The sequence below is a fragment of the Bufo gargarizans genome, unplaced genomic scaffold (assembly GCF_014858855.1).
Source record: "Bufo gargarizans isolate SCDJY-AF-19 unplaced genomic scaffold, ASM1485885v1 original_scaffold_1321_pilon, whole genome shotgun sequence".
In the NCBI taxonomy this organism is placed as follows: Eukaryota; Metazoa; Chordata; class Amphibia; order Anura; family Bufonidae; genus Bufo; species Bufo gargarizans.
Window position 1 is genome coordinate 337,833 of NW_025334307.1, and position 19,553 is coordinate 357,385.

At 45.7% G+C, this 19,553-nt stretch overlaps 1 protein-coding gene across 1 annotated transcript in view; it reads right to left on the minus strand.

The window, feature by feature from the left end:
* The window catches only part of LOC122923183 (DNA repair protein RAD50-like), a gene marked incomplete at its 5' end in the record, with an annotated part of 164,550 nt that overhangs the window by 126,634 nt on the left and 18,363 nt on the right, over nt 1-19,553 (minus strand). Inside the window, 2 exons of the mRNA XM_044273917.1 lie at nt 4,430-4,556; nt 9,493-9,682. Of these exons, the coding sequence (XP_044129852.1) occupies nt 4,430-4,556; nt 9,493-9,682 (317 nt within the window). The remainder of the gene's footprint in view (nt 1-4,429; nt 4,557-9,492; nt 9,683-19,553) is intronic.

The following is a 19,553-nucleotide window of genomic DNA, read 5'->3' on the forward strand; positions in this document are numbered from 1 at the left end:
TGCATGAGTCTATATGTCATTGGCAAATATGGACTATATTGTAACATTTTAATGGATCATAAAAAAGGAAGACCTCCATATTGCTGTTAAAATTTAGAAAGTTGCACATGAACAATAAAACACGTACATGATGTATCTACAGATGTTAAAAGGCTTTTCCTATAAAAAGGAGATTTTTGTATAACTTACCAGTAAAATCTCTTTCTCGCTCTTCATTGGGGGACACAGAAACCGTGGGTATAGCTATGTCCTCTAGGAGGCGTTGACATTAGATAAAGCTGTTAGCTCCTCCCCTGGCAGCTATACCCCCTCCAGCCTGGAGAGAGCGCTTCAGTTTGTAAGAAGCAGTAGGAGAAGCAAGTAAACCAACGAAAAAAACATGGAACACCAACCATGCCAAAAGACCCAACAGGGTTCTAACCATCAACTGCTACACTGTGGCCGAACGACAATACTGGGTGGGTGCTGTGTCCCCCAATGAAGAGCGAGAAAGAGATTTTACTGGTAAGTTATACAAAAATCTCCTTTTCTCGCCCATATTCATTGGAGGACACAGAAACCGTGGGACATTCAAGAGCAGTCCACAGGGGAGGGAAAAACCACAGACCCATGGAAGCGAGCATCCCTGCTGGAAGCTAAGAAACCACCGCCTGCAAGACCTTGCGGGCTAAGCAGCGGCCGCCGATGCATAAGAATGCACCTGGAAAAAAACTTGTGAATCTGTGTAAGGAGGACCGGTAGCCACGTTACACAACTGAACAGTCGAGGCGCTATGCCTCAGAGCCCAGGAAGCATCCACTGTTCAATGGAGCGAGCCGTGACACCCAAGGGCAGAACCCCGCACTGTTGCGGAAAGGTACAGCATCAGCAGACCAAATCCATCGTGCAATTGCCACCTCGGAGGCCGCCATTCCTTTTCGTGGAACCTCCGGGTGACAAAAAGGGGTTCCGTAGACCGGAAGGGAGTGGAGGCTGCCAATAATGACATAACACTATGCCCTAAGGGGTGCAGGAGAGGGACAGGGAAGGAAGGACAATTTTTACATTGATGTGGAAGACAGTGACCACCTTCGGGAGAAAAAAGGAATGGGCCGGAGAAACGCCTTATCCTGGTGAACACCCAGGAAGGGTTCTCTGCAAGAGAGCGCCGCCAACTCGAACACCCGTCTGATGGATGTGAGAGCCACAAGAAAAAACTACCTTCTAGGACAGGAGCTGGAGAGACAGCTCCCCAAGGGCTCGAAGGGAGAAGACTGGAACGCTGAGAGAACTACATTCAGATCCCAAGGCGGTAAAGGACGGTACGGAGGAATCATACGTGCCACTCCCTGAAGGAAGGTTTCCATGGGCACCAGGGGAAGCCATGCCGTCAGCCAAGACCCTAACTGCCGATGTAAGACCGGAACCTAAAAGAAGCTCGTCCCTAAGTGGCAGTGACAAGGAACATTTCCAGAAGGAGAACAAGATTGCGTACCCGCGTGACGGGGCCAATCCGGAGCGACTAGAATTTGTCGGAATTCCCTCCATCTAATCCTCCGCAGAACCCTTGGTAAGAGAGAAGAAACACGTAAGGAGGGAGCACTCCCGCCAAGGAGATGTCAGGGCATCCATGTCGTATGTCTTCAGAACTCCTGCTTGGGAGAGAAGGTGGAGAGCATTTGTGTGGATATCGTTAGTACACCGAGACCAATGAAAAGAGTCCCCATAGAAGGAGAAATGTGGAGGGCGCCACAGCCCACCAGTCGGAACCGGAGCGTGCTTGGAATGGAAGGCCACCAAAAGAATACCCCGTGCAGATGCAGGAAGGTAGTAATATAGGAACCACCAAGGCATGCGTGGTGCCTATGAATCATAATCCAGAGGAGGAAAGGGACAGGGGAAGAATAGGCTAGGTCCAAGCCCATTTCCCGTCTGAGACTGGTGCTATACAGAAGTAGCCAGGGATTTCAGATGCAGAAGAGTCCATCAACTGACGAAAAACTGAACAGACAGAACCCAAGTATGTAGTGGTATGCAATACAGCTCCCACAGTAATAGCCAGTGCTCGCCCTGTCAGCGCAAAAAAAAACAGAGGGAAGCCTGAGACTATCCGTAGAAGCCACGTACCATAATGCCCCAGTTGAAGTAGAACATTTGGACCGTATCCAATGGTGGTGCAATTACCCTACCTATGTAAGGTGGAATGCGTACGGGGTACTGAAGCCAGTGGTAAGGAAAATACCCCACCTAAGAAGGGGGGTTAATGCCCACGGCGAGAAGTAGTGCATATGGCAAGTCCTGTACCTTGTGAGAGTGCAATTAGCACCTAATTAAGGGGGTAAAGCACACAGCACACATTGTAACCAGTGATAATGTCAACCCGCCACTCGTGGAAGGAGCTAATGAAATACGGCAGGTACTGAACTCAGTGGAGAAGCAATTCCGCCACCTACAGAAGGGGGAATGTATATGTCCGGCACTGAAATCAGTGTTACCTCACTTAGTCCACCTATGACAGGGAACAATGTAGAAGGTCAGTACTGTATCCCAAAGTAGTGCAATTACTCAGCCTAAGAAGGGGGTAATGCCTACGACAAGTGCTGCTCGCCACCGTAGACGCAATCAGGAGATTGCTTCGGATTCAAGCCAGGGTCTGAATCAGTGATTCTCCAGTCCCCCCCCCCCCCCCCCCCCCCCACCCCGGGCGACCAGCTCCTGTGAGAGAGGGTGCGCCGAGCGCGACGAGGAAGGGAGGGGGGTGTGGAGATATTCGAGAAGGTCTGCCCCTCAAAACCTTCTTGAAGACCCAGGGCCAGCCGAATGAAGTGGCTGGCCAGTAAGGGTTAAATGAGAGCAGGGGGCGGTGCTCAGCTGGCTCTGGGGGAGGGGAACAGCTAGGCAGGAGAATTCCGCGCCAGCTTCCCCCCACCCCCCGAACAGTTGCGGCCCAGTCCCGCCGCAAAAAAACGGGGCCCAGTAAATACATGGCCGCCCGGAGCACTGCCGGACAGCCCGGGGAAGAAGCGCCAGCACCTAGAGCGCCCCCTGCCGGATTCCCCTGCCAATTGGTTGAGTCCCCCATGAGGAAAGACTACCCGGAGTCGGGGTGGTGAAGTATGCGGCGCACGAGGCGTCCGCGATTGTTTTACTTTCATTAAATCTGTCGGAGCGGCGCGATGGCGCCCACTCCCGACAGGGTTGGAATATGGAGCTGGGGAGCGGTAGCGGGAGCCGTGCGTTCCTCTCTGTCCCGCTGATGTGTACACTGTACACCACAGCGCCATCTCTCCCTATTCTGCCTCCATATTAACCCCCTAGTAATCGTCTACCGGCCTAGGGGGGAGTGAGAGGGACTGTTATAGGGGTCTAAGTTTCTCCTGGGATTCGAACTCGCGACCTTTCACATCAGAAGCAAGGCATTTACCCACACAGCTATGAGAGCTGTATTGCCTGCTGTGCCCACCTAGTTAACCCTGAGGGCAGGAGAAAAACTATGCCAGAGAAACCCCAGGGGATAACCATGCCACAAGGGAGGGAGGGTGTACTCCCCTCATCTTCTGTCCAAACGCCATCTTCACCCCTCCTCTGGTCCAGCAGGGTCACCCCTTCAGCTACTGGCACCGTAGTAGCAGGATGCTGGAAAAGGGGGGTTGGATGGGTGACCCCTTGGCTGGCGGGATGCAGGGAGCGAGGCTGCCCTGGTCCACCTGGTCTTCTGTGGGGGAGGCAGCAGTGCGGGAGACCGGCACTGGCGCAACTCGACCCCGGGAGAACAGGGAGGCGAGGCATCCACTGTTTTCCCATCTGAAAAAGAAGGAAAAAAATAAACTAAAATAAAAAATCTTCAGGAGAGTTCCCTCCTATTGACACTAGAAAAAAACTGAAGCTCTCTCTCCGGGCTGGAGGGGGTATAGCTGCCAGGGGAGGAGCCAACAGCTTTATCTAGTGTCAACTCCTCCTAGAGGACATAGCTATACCCACGGTTTCTGTGTCCACCAATGAATATGGGCGAGAAATAGATTTTTTTTTTGCAAATACCCACAGCATGTCTCCGTCTTCATACCTACCTGCTCCCTGCTACTCTGGTCCTCCGTGATGCCTCCAGTACCTGCTCGGTTTACACTTGGCGGTGCATGGTCACATGCCCTGCTCCAGCCAATGACTGGCTTCAGCGGTGATGAGGCCACAAGCAGCACATCGTCACTGAAGCCAGTCACTGGCTAGAGCGGTGCTTGTGACCACACCCAAATAAAGTGCGGGAGCAGGAAGATGAAGACAACGGAGGCAGCAAGGGGGATCACAGCAGAGAGCAGCAGGTAAGTATGAAGCTTCTGCTTCAGGAGGCACGCTGCGGGCACTTGCTAAAAGATCATTGTTACCGAAAAATCCCATTAAGCCTTTCACCTGTTAAAGTCTTAACATAAATTGGAGCTTGCCTCCATCGCCTCACCATTATCCAAGTTATGCTGTTTTTCTTGCTTCTCCTGATTCACTTGTTGCACGGTGCGGCTGAGGTCTACTCCTTGCAGTTTGGTTGCATGCTGTGCTATCTTCCTCTCTACATCTCTCAACTCCATCTATCAAAATAATGTTCAAATAAATAAGACGGGTATGGGATAAGTGAGATGCAATATTTATCCACAAGCCATATGATTATTTTGTGAATTTTATAACTTAAAGTGGTTGTGCCACCTCAGACATTGGTGGCATATTGCTAGTATATTCTACCAATGTCAGGTCCCACCAGCTATCTCCAGAAAGGGATTCCCAAAATTAACAGAGAGCTGCCCTCCATTATTTTCTATGGAAGTACTTAAAGTCCCATAGGTGGATAGAGCACTTTCTACGGGACTTCGGAAAATGGACCATGCGTGGGCTCCTTCACTTTGGGGGTCCCATTCTCTAGACAAGGCATGTCCAAAGTCCGGCCCGCGGGCCAATTGCAGCCCGGAGTAAAACGGCCCTCCAGAGGTTTGATTAAATCATGGGTATTCCGGCCCCCGGCTCCTCTCACCAGTCACCGCCAGCTACTCACCGGGAGCCCACAGCTTCACAGGAAGAGGCTGCATCAGCAAAGGCCAAATCTCGTGGCGACGTCCGAGATCACGCGAGATTTGGTCTTTGACTTCACAGAGAAGGAAAGCCGAGATCTCACAACGTCCGAGATCTCGCGGGATTTGGGCTCAGGGAGAAGGAAAGCCCAAATCTCAGATGTCACGAGATCTCTGGCGTCACGAGATCTTGGACATCGCAAGATCTCGGCTTTTCTTCTCTTGTAAGGCCAGAATATCGGCATACTGCACATAAAATATAATTGTATAATTGTGATCGGTTAAGTAGCAGAGTTTGTTGAGGTCTCCTACCTCCACGGATCACATTACCCCCAGCGGACATTTATACAGTGTGAAGGTTACAAATGTAGAAGAAAAAAATTATTCAAACGTTTCTAGCTGCATTCTAGCGGTACGTTCCAGGTCCAAACATCATAATCAAAGTCATTACCAATTAACGTCGCCTTTCCTTCTCCCTGCGCCTCCACACTTACAGCCACAAGGCCAGGGCGACCATAAGGGCTATTGGGCCTATTTGAGTCTATTGAGGAAAAAAACACACACTTGCAGGCTGGGCTGTCAACTAAAGCAGAAAAGGGGGCATAATCCGAATCAGTGGTAGCAAGCTGTCATACCCTTCATTAACCCCTCACTGTACGTCACTGGGCTAGAATCTGATTATCTGATTGTGCTCCTAGTACTCTCTACAAATAACTTCTCCCCATATGGCCAATTTTTATAATGGCAACTACAAATAAGAAACGAATAGTTGACAGTGAGGGACACCGCTTCCAGGACAGGTGGAAAGTGGAATATTTTTTCACTGAAATATGGAATCACTGTGTTTGTCTAATATGCCAAGAGACTGTGGCTGTTAATACGGAATTTAATTTCAAGAGACACTACCAGTCGAGACATAGCACATACAACAAGCTAACGGGGCGCGACCGCAGTGACAAGGTGAAGCAACTTGAAGCTGTTTTAATGTCACAACAGCGATTTTTTACAAGAGCCCGTGAGTCAAATGAAAATGCCACAAGGGCTAGCTATGAGGTAGCAACGTTAATTGCTGAGGGTGACTTTATTAAAGAAAATGGTGCAGAATATCTGTCCCAGGAAGAATTCAGAGTTTTCCAACATTTGCCTGGCTCGTAACACTGTAGCACGGAGAGTAGAAGAAATTTCATCAGATATTAAGAGACCGTTAACGTCAAAAGGAGTTGATTTTGACTTCTTTTCAATAGCCTGTGATGAAAGCACGGACCTCTCCGACACAGCTCAGTTGCTGATTTTTCTGAGAGGGGTGGACGATGAAATGAATGTGACTGAAGAGCTACTTGACCTCCAGAGCCTTAAGGACCAAACAAGAGGAACAGATTTATTTGTTTCTGTTAGTTCTGCCATAGATGACATGAAACTGCCTTGGAACAAAGTTACTGGGATAATTACTCAACATAAGAAAGCATCTGAATGTACTGAACACGAGTCTTCAGGGCAAAGATGCAGTGGTGAACCAGCTTTATTCACACCTCAAAGCCTTTGGAACAAAGCTGCAACTTTTCCAAAAGCATTTGTCACAAACACCGCCCAATACCATTCATATTTTAGCGTTGCAGGAAATAATGAACAGTTTTCCACAGGATGATATCCGTGTGCAAACTAGCAGGTATGCAGCAGACATCGTATCTCTTGCTGGGGAGTTTAGACGGCGCTTTCAAGATTTTGCAGCTATTGAAAAGGAGATCACCCTTTTCTCCTCTCCATTCTCTGTTGACCCCGACAATGCTCCAGATCAGCTGCAGCTCGAGCTCATTGACCTGCATTGTGACAGTGAGTTACGCAGTCGGCACCAACAGCTCTCTCTTGTGAAATTTTACAGCCAATTGGACAAGAGCCGTTTTAAAGAGATTCGAACATTGGCAAAGAAAATGCTGAGCTTGTTTGGCTCAACATATTTGTGTGAGAAGACATTCTATGTTGTGAACCTTAACAAGAATCGCATGCGGACAAGACTAAGCGACTCTCACTTGCGTGATATTTTGCGCATCAAAACCACAGCCTTTGAAGCAGATTTAGCCTATCTGCTGCAGTCCAGATCTCAGTTTCACCCTTCACATTAGTGCAGGCAAGATTTTTTTCAGTTGAGATGAATACGTTGTAAAATCTCATTTAAAGGGAACCTGTCATCAACTTTATGCTAATCTCACTGAGGGCAGCATAAATTAGTGACAGAAATGCTGATCTCAGTGGTGTGCCCCTCATGAGCTAAAAGTAAGTGGTTGCTGAGAACCACCATCATAATCATTGCAGACTGAGCCTGGAAAAGAGTCAAATCTACCTGAGAAAAGTCCTGGTTATTCATAATCTGCTCTCCCCGTCCATCTGCTGATGATTGGCAGTTCTCTCCTAGAGAGAACGGGAACTTGGTAGAAGACTGTCAGTCATCAGCAGGCGGGCGGGAGAGCAGGAATTCATGAATAACCATGACTCTTCTCAGGTGGCCGTGACTCTTTCCCATGCCCAGTCTGCAATGATTGTAATGTTGGTTCTCGGCAACCACTTACTTTTAACTTATAAATGACAGACCGCTGAAATCAATTCACCTGTCTCTACTTTATTCTGCCTTTAGTATAGTATGGGCGGAATAAAGTTGATGACAGGTTCCCTTTAATGTCAGTTGGTCAATCAGTTATAAATATATTTGAACATATGTGTATACCTGGTGTTATGTTCCTGTTCACATTTTTGGAATTTAAAAGTTAACAAACAACCTTGTAATGTACTGTTTCTGACATATTTCTGCCTCCTGTTTTTTATATTGAAGGCAGAGTGATTTAACACCTGTTTAGATTTGTCATCCAAGTCACAAAATGAAAGGTATGCCATTTGCAATAAAATTTGCATAATGTTAATTTGCATGTAATTTTAATGGTTCAAAGAATGTTGGGCAAAATGGTTGGCCCTCGCAAACGTTCACTTCATCAAATCTGGCCCTCCTGAGCATAGGTCATCAATATAGGAAAGCCTGGACAACCCCTTTAAAATGCAGGAAAAACTATAAAAGTTTGGTATCATTGTAGTAGCACTGACCTGGAGAATGAAGGTAACAGGTCAATTCTACTGCATAGTGAACGCAATAAAAAATAAATAAAATAAAAAAATTAAAAAAAGCAAAACATAAAATAATTGAATTTTTTTCTAATTTCACCCCATTTGGAATTTTGTTCCCGCTTCTCAATACATTGTATGCAACTGTAAATGGTGCCATTAGAAAGTACAACTTGTCCTGCAAAAAATAAGCCCCTCATAAAGCTATGTGACTGGAAAAAAAAAGTTATGACTCTGGGAAGGCGGGAAGTGAAAAACGAAAATGCAAAATGACAAGGTCCTCTAAGGGTGGGTTACAAGCGTTACAAATTCAGTTGTAAAATGGTTATAACGCAAAATAACAGAATTTGTCGACAGGACTTTCTTTTCAGTCCTGGATAACGGAAACCAGACAAATCCATTCTGCTTGCCCATAGACCTCTATTATGACGGATCAAAATGGAATGTCTGCAAAGATTTCAGTTTTGAAATCTGCGTTACAAATTCCGTTATAACGGAAAACAATAATGTAATTCGTAACGCTGATGTGAACCCGTCCTAAGGGTTAATACAAGGCAATTACTAATGTGCTGTGATTATCCATATTGCTTCCTTTGCTGTCTCGATTCATTTTTCAACCACATTATACACTGTTAATTTCCAGGGGTTATAGCCACTGCTACAGCGCAGTTACGCCGTGGCTGGGACGGAAGCTGCGGTGCATGTCCATATTTCCAATCTGGTGGCCTATGTGTGCTCCCACGGTCCTGGCAACCAGAATGGATATATGGACAATCACAATAACTTAATACGTGCTTGTATTAACATGATAAATGCCATTGTCTGCCTATTATGCCATTGATAATATTTTGAACTGTTTGTTAATGGGTAATGGGTAGCCAGTGAAGGAACTAGCAGAAAAGAGAGGCAGAGGGCAGTGAGGGGAGAGATGGATTAACTGGGCAGCAGAGTTGAGGTTGAATTAGAAAAGTGCAAGTGTGAGGCAGCAGACTTGTGGGACTTGATAATGCATGGAGCCTTTAACTGTGATTGATAGGTTTGAGGTGTCGAAAGGTGATACATTCAGGTTTTTCAATGCTAAGTTTTAGAGGAGAATAATAAATAGCTGATATGAACACTGGGGAAGATTTATGAAACTGGTGTAAAGTAGAACTTGCACACGGAATGGTGTCTGTGTATTGCGGATCCGCAAATGCGTTCTGCAATACGGCAATGGGACACCTACGGTCGTGTGCAGGAGGCCTAATGGTTTGAATGGGGTTACTGATTTTTTTTTTCCATTTAGTTTTCATTATAAAAGGTTGCAAAATTGAGTAACATCTCAACATTTACCTTTTGCCCTTTTTCAACTTACCTGATATCTTTCCATGAGAGAAATGTCCTGTAAACAGGCCTTGGCACTCTCCTCTTCAGACATAAATGTTGCTATGAGAGTTTCCTGTTCTTCCACATCATTTTTCAGCCGTTGTATTTCCCTATTTATGGCTGCAAGCTTGTTCCTTAGTTCAGGGATGTCTTTTTCCTTAAGATCACTAAGCATTTGTCTAAGAAAAAAAGGGATTTTAAAAATACACATTATAACAATGCACTAGACTAGTTAGCCAATTACCAATCCTAGGTAATTTTATCAAGTTATTCATCCGATACCACTACATATATTTATTTTTTTCTTACAGTTTACCTCTATAAAGTATTTCTAAGAGACACTGCAGCACCCCAGTAAGACTGTCCTGCTATGTAAAACTGTTAATCACAGATCTGTTGTCATTTTAGGGAAGGGGTGCACAACTCATCACTGTCAAAGCAATGATTTGTGGCCCCTATCCTCCTGTCTTTTTGTGTTCCTCAGCGCTGTATTAGAGCTCTTGCAATCTAGCAGGCACAGGTCGGGTCCCTGGCTGCCAGTGAAAGCTGGGGACCCTAAGGAGAAGACAGAAGCAGCTTATTAACACTTCTGCATTTTCATGTGTTCGGTATATAGTGCACAATGAGCACACTATGCAGTGAATAAAGGTAGTGGCTATGCTGATTCCTCAACTGGACTATCAAATGATAGCCGACATCTTGGGCAAAGGAGAGCTGCAGGGTCTGCTCTGATCAGCTCTGCCTTTATCCAAAATGAGCTCATGAGGGACATATAATGTGCCCAAAAAATAATAATTTAAAAAATGAGTGTGTAAAAATACAGCTGGTATTCTCATACACCTGGTACGTGTTATATCAAAATATTATATTTATTAAAACATTAGTTCAGAATTCTGAGAGATTAGATGATAAAGGAATGAAAGGAATTATATAGTTAATGCATTCGATCAGCATCAAATTGCAATTTGTATTGGGTAATGGAATTTTCTCCATTATACTATACAGAAATAGCTATATTACAAGTAATGAGCTTGGATGCCTAATACAGGCTCAGGCTCATTACTGCAGTGGAACGCCTTCCTTGATTTCCACCGGGGGGTGGGTGGGTTCCAGCATGCTTCTGGGTATTCGGCTTCTCAGATGCCGTGGTCCCATTTTACCACGGTATCTGAGAGGTAAAATGTCAGCGATCGGCATTACCGCCGGTCCTGGACATTAGCCACGGGTGTCGTCTGTATGAAACAGCATGCACAGCTAGCTACGGCGCTCACTCCACTCTGGTATTGGCCTGATGCAAACAAGCGTCAATCAGCATTTCTTTTGTGAACCCCTGAAATAGAACAATGTCACAATGCAGCTGTTTTATGGGCGTTTTTATTACACTGGGGGATTACTACAGGAGGCGGCACCTTTACGAGTATATCATGACTGAGGAAGGAGTGGTTTCTTTGGCATCTACAGTATGTAGCAGTTCTGCAGGCCATGGGTGTTGGGTCTACTGTCCAGAAGTATTTGGACACAATTTTTGAAAACAAGGCCATCAAAATGTGATTGAAGTGTAGTGTTCAGCTTTAATTCAATGGGTTGAAACAAAATACTGCCTTTAGGAATTAGCATAATATTTACATAGTCCTCACAGGCTCAAAAGTAATTGAACAAACTAATATAATTATAGGGATTATTTATACCTGCCTAACTGGGAGTCATCAACTTGGCATATTGTGCTCACTTAGCCGGTTACCAAAAAGGTATGTACATTCAGATATATGGCAGGAACACAACTGGATGCACAAAGTAAAAAAAATTGCAGTAGGTCCTTATTATATGTGCCCAATTACGTTACAATAGATACAAAAGAAGAATTTGTGGAGAAAGCAAATACTATGTTGATATATGAGAAGGCAATATTTTAAAAAAAAAGGAGAGCTCACACTAAATTTCAGAAGCTCTGGGTGCCATGGCTCTATACACCAGTTAGCTCCTAGAAACCTACTTTGGCTAAAAATATATATGTGTTGAGGCCTTGGATGGTAGGCGCTTGCTTTCTCTTTGCATGAAGTCTCTGACATGATCTACATATGGGTAAATAGGGATAGATGTTCTTTGATATACGGAAGTCCAAATAAAAATTCTAGTTTAGTTTTTTCATTAAAATATGCTTGTATGGAGGGGGCATGGCTTGGCACGCTACAGACAGGCCGTAAAGATCTCGGCTCCTGCTACTAACTTTATAATCCCTGGTCATCCATGGGAACCATGAGCTGACTTTCACCCATTTCAGCACCTGTATCTTGAAGGCACTCAATCTGACCCTTTTGGACGATTTTGGGAGTGAAGGTTAGGTTAGCCATACTTCGGCCTACAGCAGAGGAGAAGCCATGATCCGGATTTACTAGCTCCAGTGCCGCAGCACATCAGGACAATGAGGTAGCTCCAACCTCCCCTCACTCTGAACCCCCAAACTGCACCAAGATTGCTGGCAAACAAACCATCAACCTGGTCGGACGCCCCCCAGACATCTGGCCGCAACACAGCCTACTTCCAGCAGATAAGCCGTGGACTCAATGTCCAGACATGGAGCCATATGGTCCGCTCCTCAGCGTAATTAAAAAATCCTCCCCACCGAGCAGCCTCAAGATTTCCCAACCAGGGATATTTTATTAATTAATATATACTGTATATATTGGCAGCACTACCGCTGCCCTGATCTGGTGTGTGACAGGCCATATTAGATACTGTTGATAAGATTGCATTACTAGGAGAGGACAGCTACAACAGCAGCAATATCAGCATTCTCCCACTGTTATTGCTGATAGGCTATATCATTTTATTCCCTCATCCATCTGGAAGACTGGAAGAAGTGATACTCCATTTTTTTTTTTTTCGGATTTCCAACTGCAAATCTACATGGTTCAGCTAACGCTTTCCCTCACCATTAAATAACCAAGTTTGTAATGTAATTACTCCATCCCTCTAAACAGGGGACTCAGCCTAGACCTACCACAAATACTCCTCATAATGGTCAAAGTCTGGCCAAAAAACTCCCCAATTCGACCTTCACCAAACAACCAGTGCTCCACAAGTTGACATGAATAAGTTCCTTAAAAAAAAAAAAAAAAAAAAAAAAAAAAAAAAGGCTGAAATCTCCATCCGATTATCCCGATGGGCAAGAATGTGATTCAGAACAATTCAATAATTGCATGGGAGTGGCAGCGATCAAAGATAAGCCCATTTCTAGATCTTTCATAACTCGCCTCAAATCTGCTTAAGCCCCTAACGCTAAGAACATTGCTGAAATCAAATAAGACTTTTAACATATGGGTCACAAAACTGCAGTTTCACTATTCAGTTAAGATGGCTGCCACTGCCCTACCCCTGAGGCCCCCCAAAAGTGTCAGTAACCAGAGCCCTCCCCCTAAAGGGTTAATCTCCTGCAGCACAAAGGGGTCATTTCATTTATACACTGAGCAGATGGCAGATCTCCCTTACCTGGTCTGCTGAACCAACTCTGCATCCTCCAGCTCTGCTGAGTGAGGGAGCGTCTGCCAAGCGCAGGGACAGGGAGAAGTGCACACAGCCAGGGCTGTGGAGTCGGAGAGTCGGAGTCAATTTTGGGTACCTGGAGTCGGAGTCGGCAAAAAATGAACCGAATCCGACTCCTACTAAATTTAAATTGGAATAAAAAATAAAAAAAAGCAAGTTTAAATGTCCGAATTCATAAACAGTTATAATTAATGACTTCTCTACTGTAAGAATAAAGGCCAATGCATGCAGTGCCTCACGTAACCGCAAAACAAACGCGTTCAGTGATGTGAGGAAGATTAATATAAACCATTTCTAGGTTTTACAGATTTTGTTTTTGGTTCATATAGATAAGCTTTGTTTTTGTTCTAAAACAACCAAATTTTTTTGACTTGTAAAGTTCCTGATGTTTATGCCTGCTGCTACTATCCAGCCACTTGATTAAAAGAAATGAATAAAACTGTTGTTTTCATTGTGTTTGTCTTTTGCTTAAACTGTTCAATACAGTAGACTGTTGGCTTCCCAGCCAGTAGTCATTTGGTAATGACATGTATGTTGCCTTTCTTTCCTTCAAGGAATGTATAAAATACATTCGCATATTAAATACAGAGGAGTCTGAGTCGGAGTTACAAAAAACTGAGAAGTCGGAGTCGGAGCATTTATCTACTGACTCCACAGCCCTGCACACAGCCCAGGCACTGTTATCAGCTGCTGGGGAGGACCTGGCTTTAATCATTTACTTACAGTCCCTGGCTGTCAGCAATGTGACCTTGCAGGCTGCCTGCTTCTGCATCCTCCGTCCTTCAAACACATAGACGGACCTTGCTTAGCAACCTTATTTTAAGCACAGGTAAAAGTAGGCAGTACAGGGAACAGAAATTTGGAATTAAGGGGTGATTGAATACACAGTGAAAAGTTGAAATAGGGCCTCCAAGGAGATATTAATCACCACAATCCAAGACAAAAATACAACAGTTATACTTTAACCCCTTAGGGACATAGCCTTATTTCACCTTAAAGAGGACCTTTCACCGATTATGACACTGTGAACTAAGTATACAGACATGGAGAGCGGTGCCCGGGGATATCACTGCACTTATTATTATGGGACCATACGGGAATACTTGCAGGTCCTGGGTCTTATGGTAGCCTCTTTCGAGGCCTTTCCATATGCCCAGTTTCACGCTCACCTGGCGCAACAGGAGATCCTTTACCTTTCAGCGGGTTCGGGCAGCTCTCCCTTGGTGGCTGTTCCCGATGAACCTGAGGTCGGGGAGATCCTTTCTTACATTCTCCTGGACGATCGTCACCACCGATGCCAGCATCCTGGGTTGGGGTGGCATTCTCCAGTCTCGCACGGTTCAAGGTATTTGGTCGGCGGCAGAGTCTCGCCTTCCAATCAACTTTCTGGAACTGAGGGCGATTTTTTCCGTTCTCTCTCTCCCATTGGACCTCTCTCCTTGCGGGCCTCCCAGTGAGGGTTCAATCGGGCAATGCCACGGCCGTGGCCTACATCAACCATCAGGGCAGGACCCGCAGTCGGATGGTGATAAGCAGTTTACATTCCAGGAGTGGACAACTGGACAGCGGACTTTGTAAGCCGCAACAAGGTGGATCCAAGCGAGTGGTCTCTGCATCCAGAAGTATTCGAAGAAATCTGCCACAGATGGGACCGTCCGGATGTGGACTTAATGGCGTCCAGGTTCAACAACAAGCTCCCAGTGTTCCTGGCTCGCGCCCGAGATCCGAAGGCGTACGGATGGATGCGCAGGTGTCTCCGTGGCAGGACTTCAGCCTCCTCTGTTTTCCTCTCCTACCAAAGGGTCTACGCAGGATCGAGGCGGAAGGGATTCCGACCGTTCTCATCGCCCCAGAGTGGCCTCGCCGTGCGTGGTTTTTTGGACGTGGCTCGGATGCTGGCAGACGCCCCATGGCCTCTTCCCGACAGACAGGACCTACTGTCTCAGGGCCCGCTCTTCCACCAGAATTTACGGTCTCTTCATTTAACGGCGTGGCTGTTGAAACCGCCATCCTGATGAAGAGGGGGTTCTCGGATTCAGTGATTAGGACCATGATCAGACCGAGGAAGTCTTCTTCCTCCCGGATTTACTATCGTACCTGGAAGGCCTTCCTGTCCTTTTGTGAGAGTTCGGGGTTCCCTCCCCTTCGTTTTTCCATCTTGATGGTACTGTCTTTGCTTCAGTCTGGGCTTGTGCAGGGACTGTCGCTTAGTTCCCTGTAAGGTCAGGTTTCGGTGCTGGCCGTCAGAGGTCCCTTGCTCTTAAGGGTCCGGTGATGACCTTTCTTCAGGGGGTGGCGCATTCGGTTCCCCGTATGTTCCCCCTTTGTCTCCTTGGGATCTCAATTTGGTTCTGCGCGCTCTGCAGTCGGCCCCCTTCGAGCCTTTGAGGAAGGTCTCTCTGACTGTTCTCATCTGGAAAGTGGTCTTCCTTGTGGCCATAACTTCTAATACAGCTACATAGCGTAGTGATTACAGTTCTGGACTATTATGCAGAAGCTGTGAGTTCAAATCCCATCACAAGCTTTTAAATCAGACTGGTGTCGAAGCTGGCCGCTCTTTCCTGTCAGGAGCCTTTCTGGTTTTCCACCAGGATAAGGTTGTGCTCCGTCCGGTCCCCTCCTTTTTGCCCAAAGTGGTCTCTCCTTTCCACCTTAATGAGGATCTTGTCCTGCCTTCCTTTTGTCCTTCTCCGGCTAACCCCAAGGAACGCACTCTGCATTCCCTGGATGTCGTACGGGCCCTGAAGGTGTATCTTGCGGCTACTGCTTCTGTCCGCCGTTCATGGCGCTCTGGATCTGCTCGGCTATTTCCGCGGCTTATCGCGCTTGTGGTAGAGTTCCCCCGGCTAGGATTACCGATCACTCCACTAGGGCGGCGGGGGCTTCCTGGGCAAGACACAATCGTGCCTCTGCGTCTCAGCTGTGTAAGGCGGCCACCTGGTCGTCCTTACATACCTTTACAAATTTTTATCAGTTGCATTCACTGGCTTCGTCTGATGCGGTCTTTGGCCGCAGGGTTTTGCTGGCTGTGGTTCCTGTTCGACCGTTGGGCGTTCCTCCTGGCAGTGCTGATGTTTTTTCCTACCCCATGGACTGCTTTTGGACGTCCCATGGTCTGTGTCCCGCAATGGAAACACACCTGTAAAATCTTTTTCTCGTCTTTTCCATTGGGGGACACAGCTCCCACCCATTATGCCTGTTGCAGGAGGGGTCTTTAGTTCAGTTTTCTGTTTATGGTTGGACCTTATGGCTTGGTCCGATTGTTTCCATGATTTTTTCTTGCTCCTTCTCCTACTGCTTGTGCAACGCCTGAGTTCCTCCTGGTGAAGTCGGGGGGTATAGCCGGAGGAGCTCTTTCATTTGCATAGTGTCCCTCCTACTAATACCTAAGCTATACCCATGGTCTGTGTCCCCCAATGGAAAAGACGAGAAAAAGATTTTACAGGTAAGTTTCACAAAAAATCTCCTTTTTCTTCTTGTGTACTGCACATCACAACCTGTTCTCACACATTCCCTAATAGCTAATAATATAATATATAATAATAATAATATAGTGTGTTATTAGGTTGATTCCCAATCTAAAAGTCACTGGTTCGAATCCAATAGCTGCCATTAAGTAGATTTCCCAAGAAAAGAGAAACAGCATCATCCAGCTCATTGATAGCGGTAACTCGGCCAAGAAAATTGCCAAACTGAATCATGTGAGTGCCATGACCATTGGAAGAATATGACATGAAGTTCGTCCATCCATTTCAAAGCCAAGAGGTGGACATCCAGGCAAAATATTAGAGTCAAAAAGTCGGCTCATCTGCATAACTAATCATATGCTAAATATTTGCAAGTCCAATTTATGTATGAGATAGCCAAGATGTTTGTTTATAAAATGATGGTAGTCTCACATTTAAAGATGCAGTGGACGGAGCATGTGAGCGTCTGACGTAGGACGCTAGGCTAGCTGCCGCTTGTAGGAGGACGCCGAGGGCAATATGGACGAACATGCCAGCTGAGGACGCCGTGGGTGCCGAAACTGAGAGCCTTTATGAGATGAGAGCTGGAGCGGCGTTGTTGGCAGTGTGATGTGTGCTGCTGTGTGAGCGCTGTTTGGGGGCTGGAACCTGATAAAAGCTGAAGCCAACGCTGGAGGCTGCAGTAATGTTTGTTATACATGGTCTAATATGATGAAGTATATAGACTACTAAGCGCAGCAAGTACACCGTGCTAGTCATATTGCTAGTTGTGGTGCGTTTGGTGGAGGAAAAGTTTTTTTTTTTCCCAGTAAAGAAGTCTCGGTACTGAGGTGGTACTATTACAGACGCGGTGTAGGAGTGGGGTTGGAAAGTGGATATTAGTGGCACCAGGACACTCTGCGCCATGTGAGGATCCTACAAAAATATTCTCTGTGAAAAAAGTAGGCGAGAGTGGATGTAAATTAGGAGTAAGGGGTGAAGATAAGTTGTTGGCAATAGTACAGTTACTCTGATATAATGGGTGGACTTTGATATGATCACCTTTGTATCAGGTTTTTGGTTTTCGCTATAAGTCCCCTTAAAAACTCCTTTGTGGTCTAATCCCTTCTAACCCCTACCTAACTGTTTGGATTTACCATGGACTAACGCTTTATATATTAACTAGCTCCTGCACCTGCTCTCAACTAATATTAAGAAAGCGATTCCGGATAGATCCTACACCATTATCTGTGGACTGCATGAACTGTAACAACATTAACAACTTACTAACTGGACTGTTTTGTTTGCTCTTTTTTTCAGTTTTTTCTCTTCCCTATATTCACTAATACTTGGATGTTCCAGATAATTCTCCCCGATTCTTTTTTTTTTTTTTTTCGGGAAACTAAGCCGTATGTGGTGATTGCTCGGATTAACTGTTTGGACTATCTCTAGTAACACTGATAAGTTATGTGTACTATCGCAACAGAGTTCTCTTATGTTGGGGAAAATTTGTAATATAGATTGAATTGTTGGGTAAATAGCTGAAATAGCCGCGAGAACGGGAGGGGAAGAGCTGGGGAGGAGGGAGAAAGGCAAGTAGGAAAGGTGGAGGGGGCGAGATAGGAGAAAGGTAGAAAAAATAAAAATTATATATATATATATATATATATATATATATATATGTGTGTGTGTGTGTGTGTGTGTGTGTGTGTTAGGCGCTTACAATAGTACAGTGAGGAATACCATGGACAGTAGGAAAATAAAGCGCAGTCGGTTGTGGTGTGCTGGAAGCGAGGATGAGGTAGGCCTGAGAAAGAAGAGGGCCCACCCAGGAAAAGAATAGAAAGGAAATAAGTGTTAATAAGTGGTGTGGTGGGAGGGTCATGCAGCTCTGACCTCGGACGGTAGAGGAGCCAGGTAGGGGGAGTGCCTTAAGTTGGCTGGAGGCAAACCAGCCCCTCCCACAAATCCAGGCAAATTGCCTTAATACTTGTGTTAGGCGCTTACAATAGTACAGTGAGGAATACCATGGACAGTAGGAAAATAAAGCGCAGTCGGTTGTGGTGTGCCGGAACCGAGGATGAGGTAGGCCTGAGAAAGAAGAGGGCAAAATTGAAGTAAACAAGTTTATTTACAGACAACCAATACATACGCATTTTATCAACCAGGCATGTTTTTGAAAGCATCCCTTAATTCTTGTACTGGGTTAGGTATGTACCGTGAGTAAGCGGATGACTTCCAGCGCCCCAATGTTTTGATAACATGAGTTGGGATGCTTACACTGGAGGCTGTGGACGCGGCTCCTATACGAAAAGGAGTGCCCTGAGTAGTTGGCTGGGTTGAGGCCCAGTTGTGTGAGTGAAGACCTGACGTAGGTCATGAAGGTTATAGTGGTGAGTACTGAACCTTGCAGCTGTAGTAATGGCTGTGAGGGTACAAAGTTATGATGCTGTAGGTAGGCATCAAGAACCCTGACTGGACACCATCTGTTGTGCGTGGGATAGTACGGAATGTTTATGGGTATGCGCTGACTGTTTTTGGAGTGAGGTAAGGTCAGGATGTAATGATCCATGTGTTTTATCAAGTGGGAAAAGAGGAGGAAAGGAGTAGTTTGGGTCGTGGCGGCAGTAGTGAATTCTCTCGGCCTCAGGAAACCATAGAAAGCCAAGTATATTGTTGTTTTGATGATACAGTTTGTATTGGTGTCAAATGGTTTTGAGTCAAGCAGGTTGGATAATGCTTTAAAGATATGGTTATCTATGGGAAGCCTCTGGGCTGTATGTGAGGGTTCTGCTTTCTGAATACCTGAGTATGGTCTTGATTTGGTGAGAGGCCATGAAACTGTTATTTGGTTGTAAGATTAGCATGTGGTGTTGAATGCCGGTGAGATAGAGTTTGATGGTGTTATATGACATTTTAAGTTTAAGGTGGCAGAAGGAAGCAACCCCCAAAAAAGAAGTCATAACAAATGGTTGCGTGATGTTATGTTCCAAAAGGAATCTTTTGAATAGTGTGAAAGCTCTGCTGTATGTTTTGTGTGTATTGTCTGAAAGTGCCAATT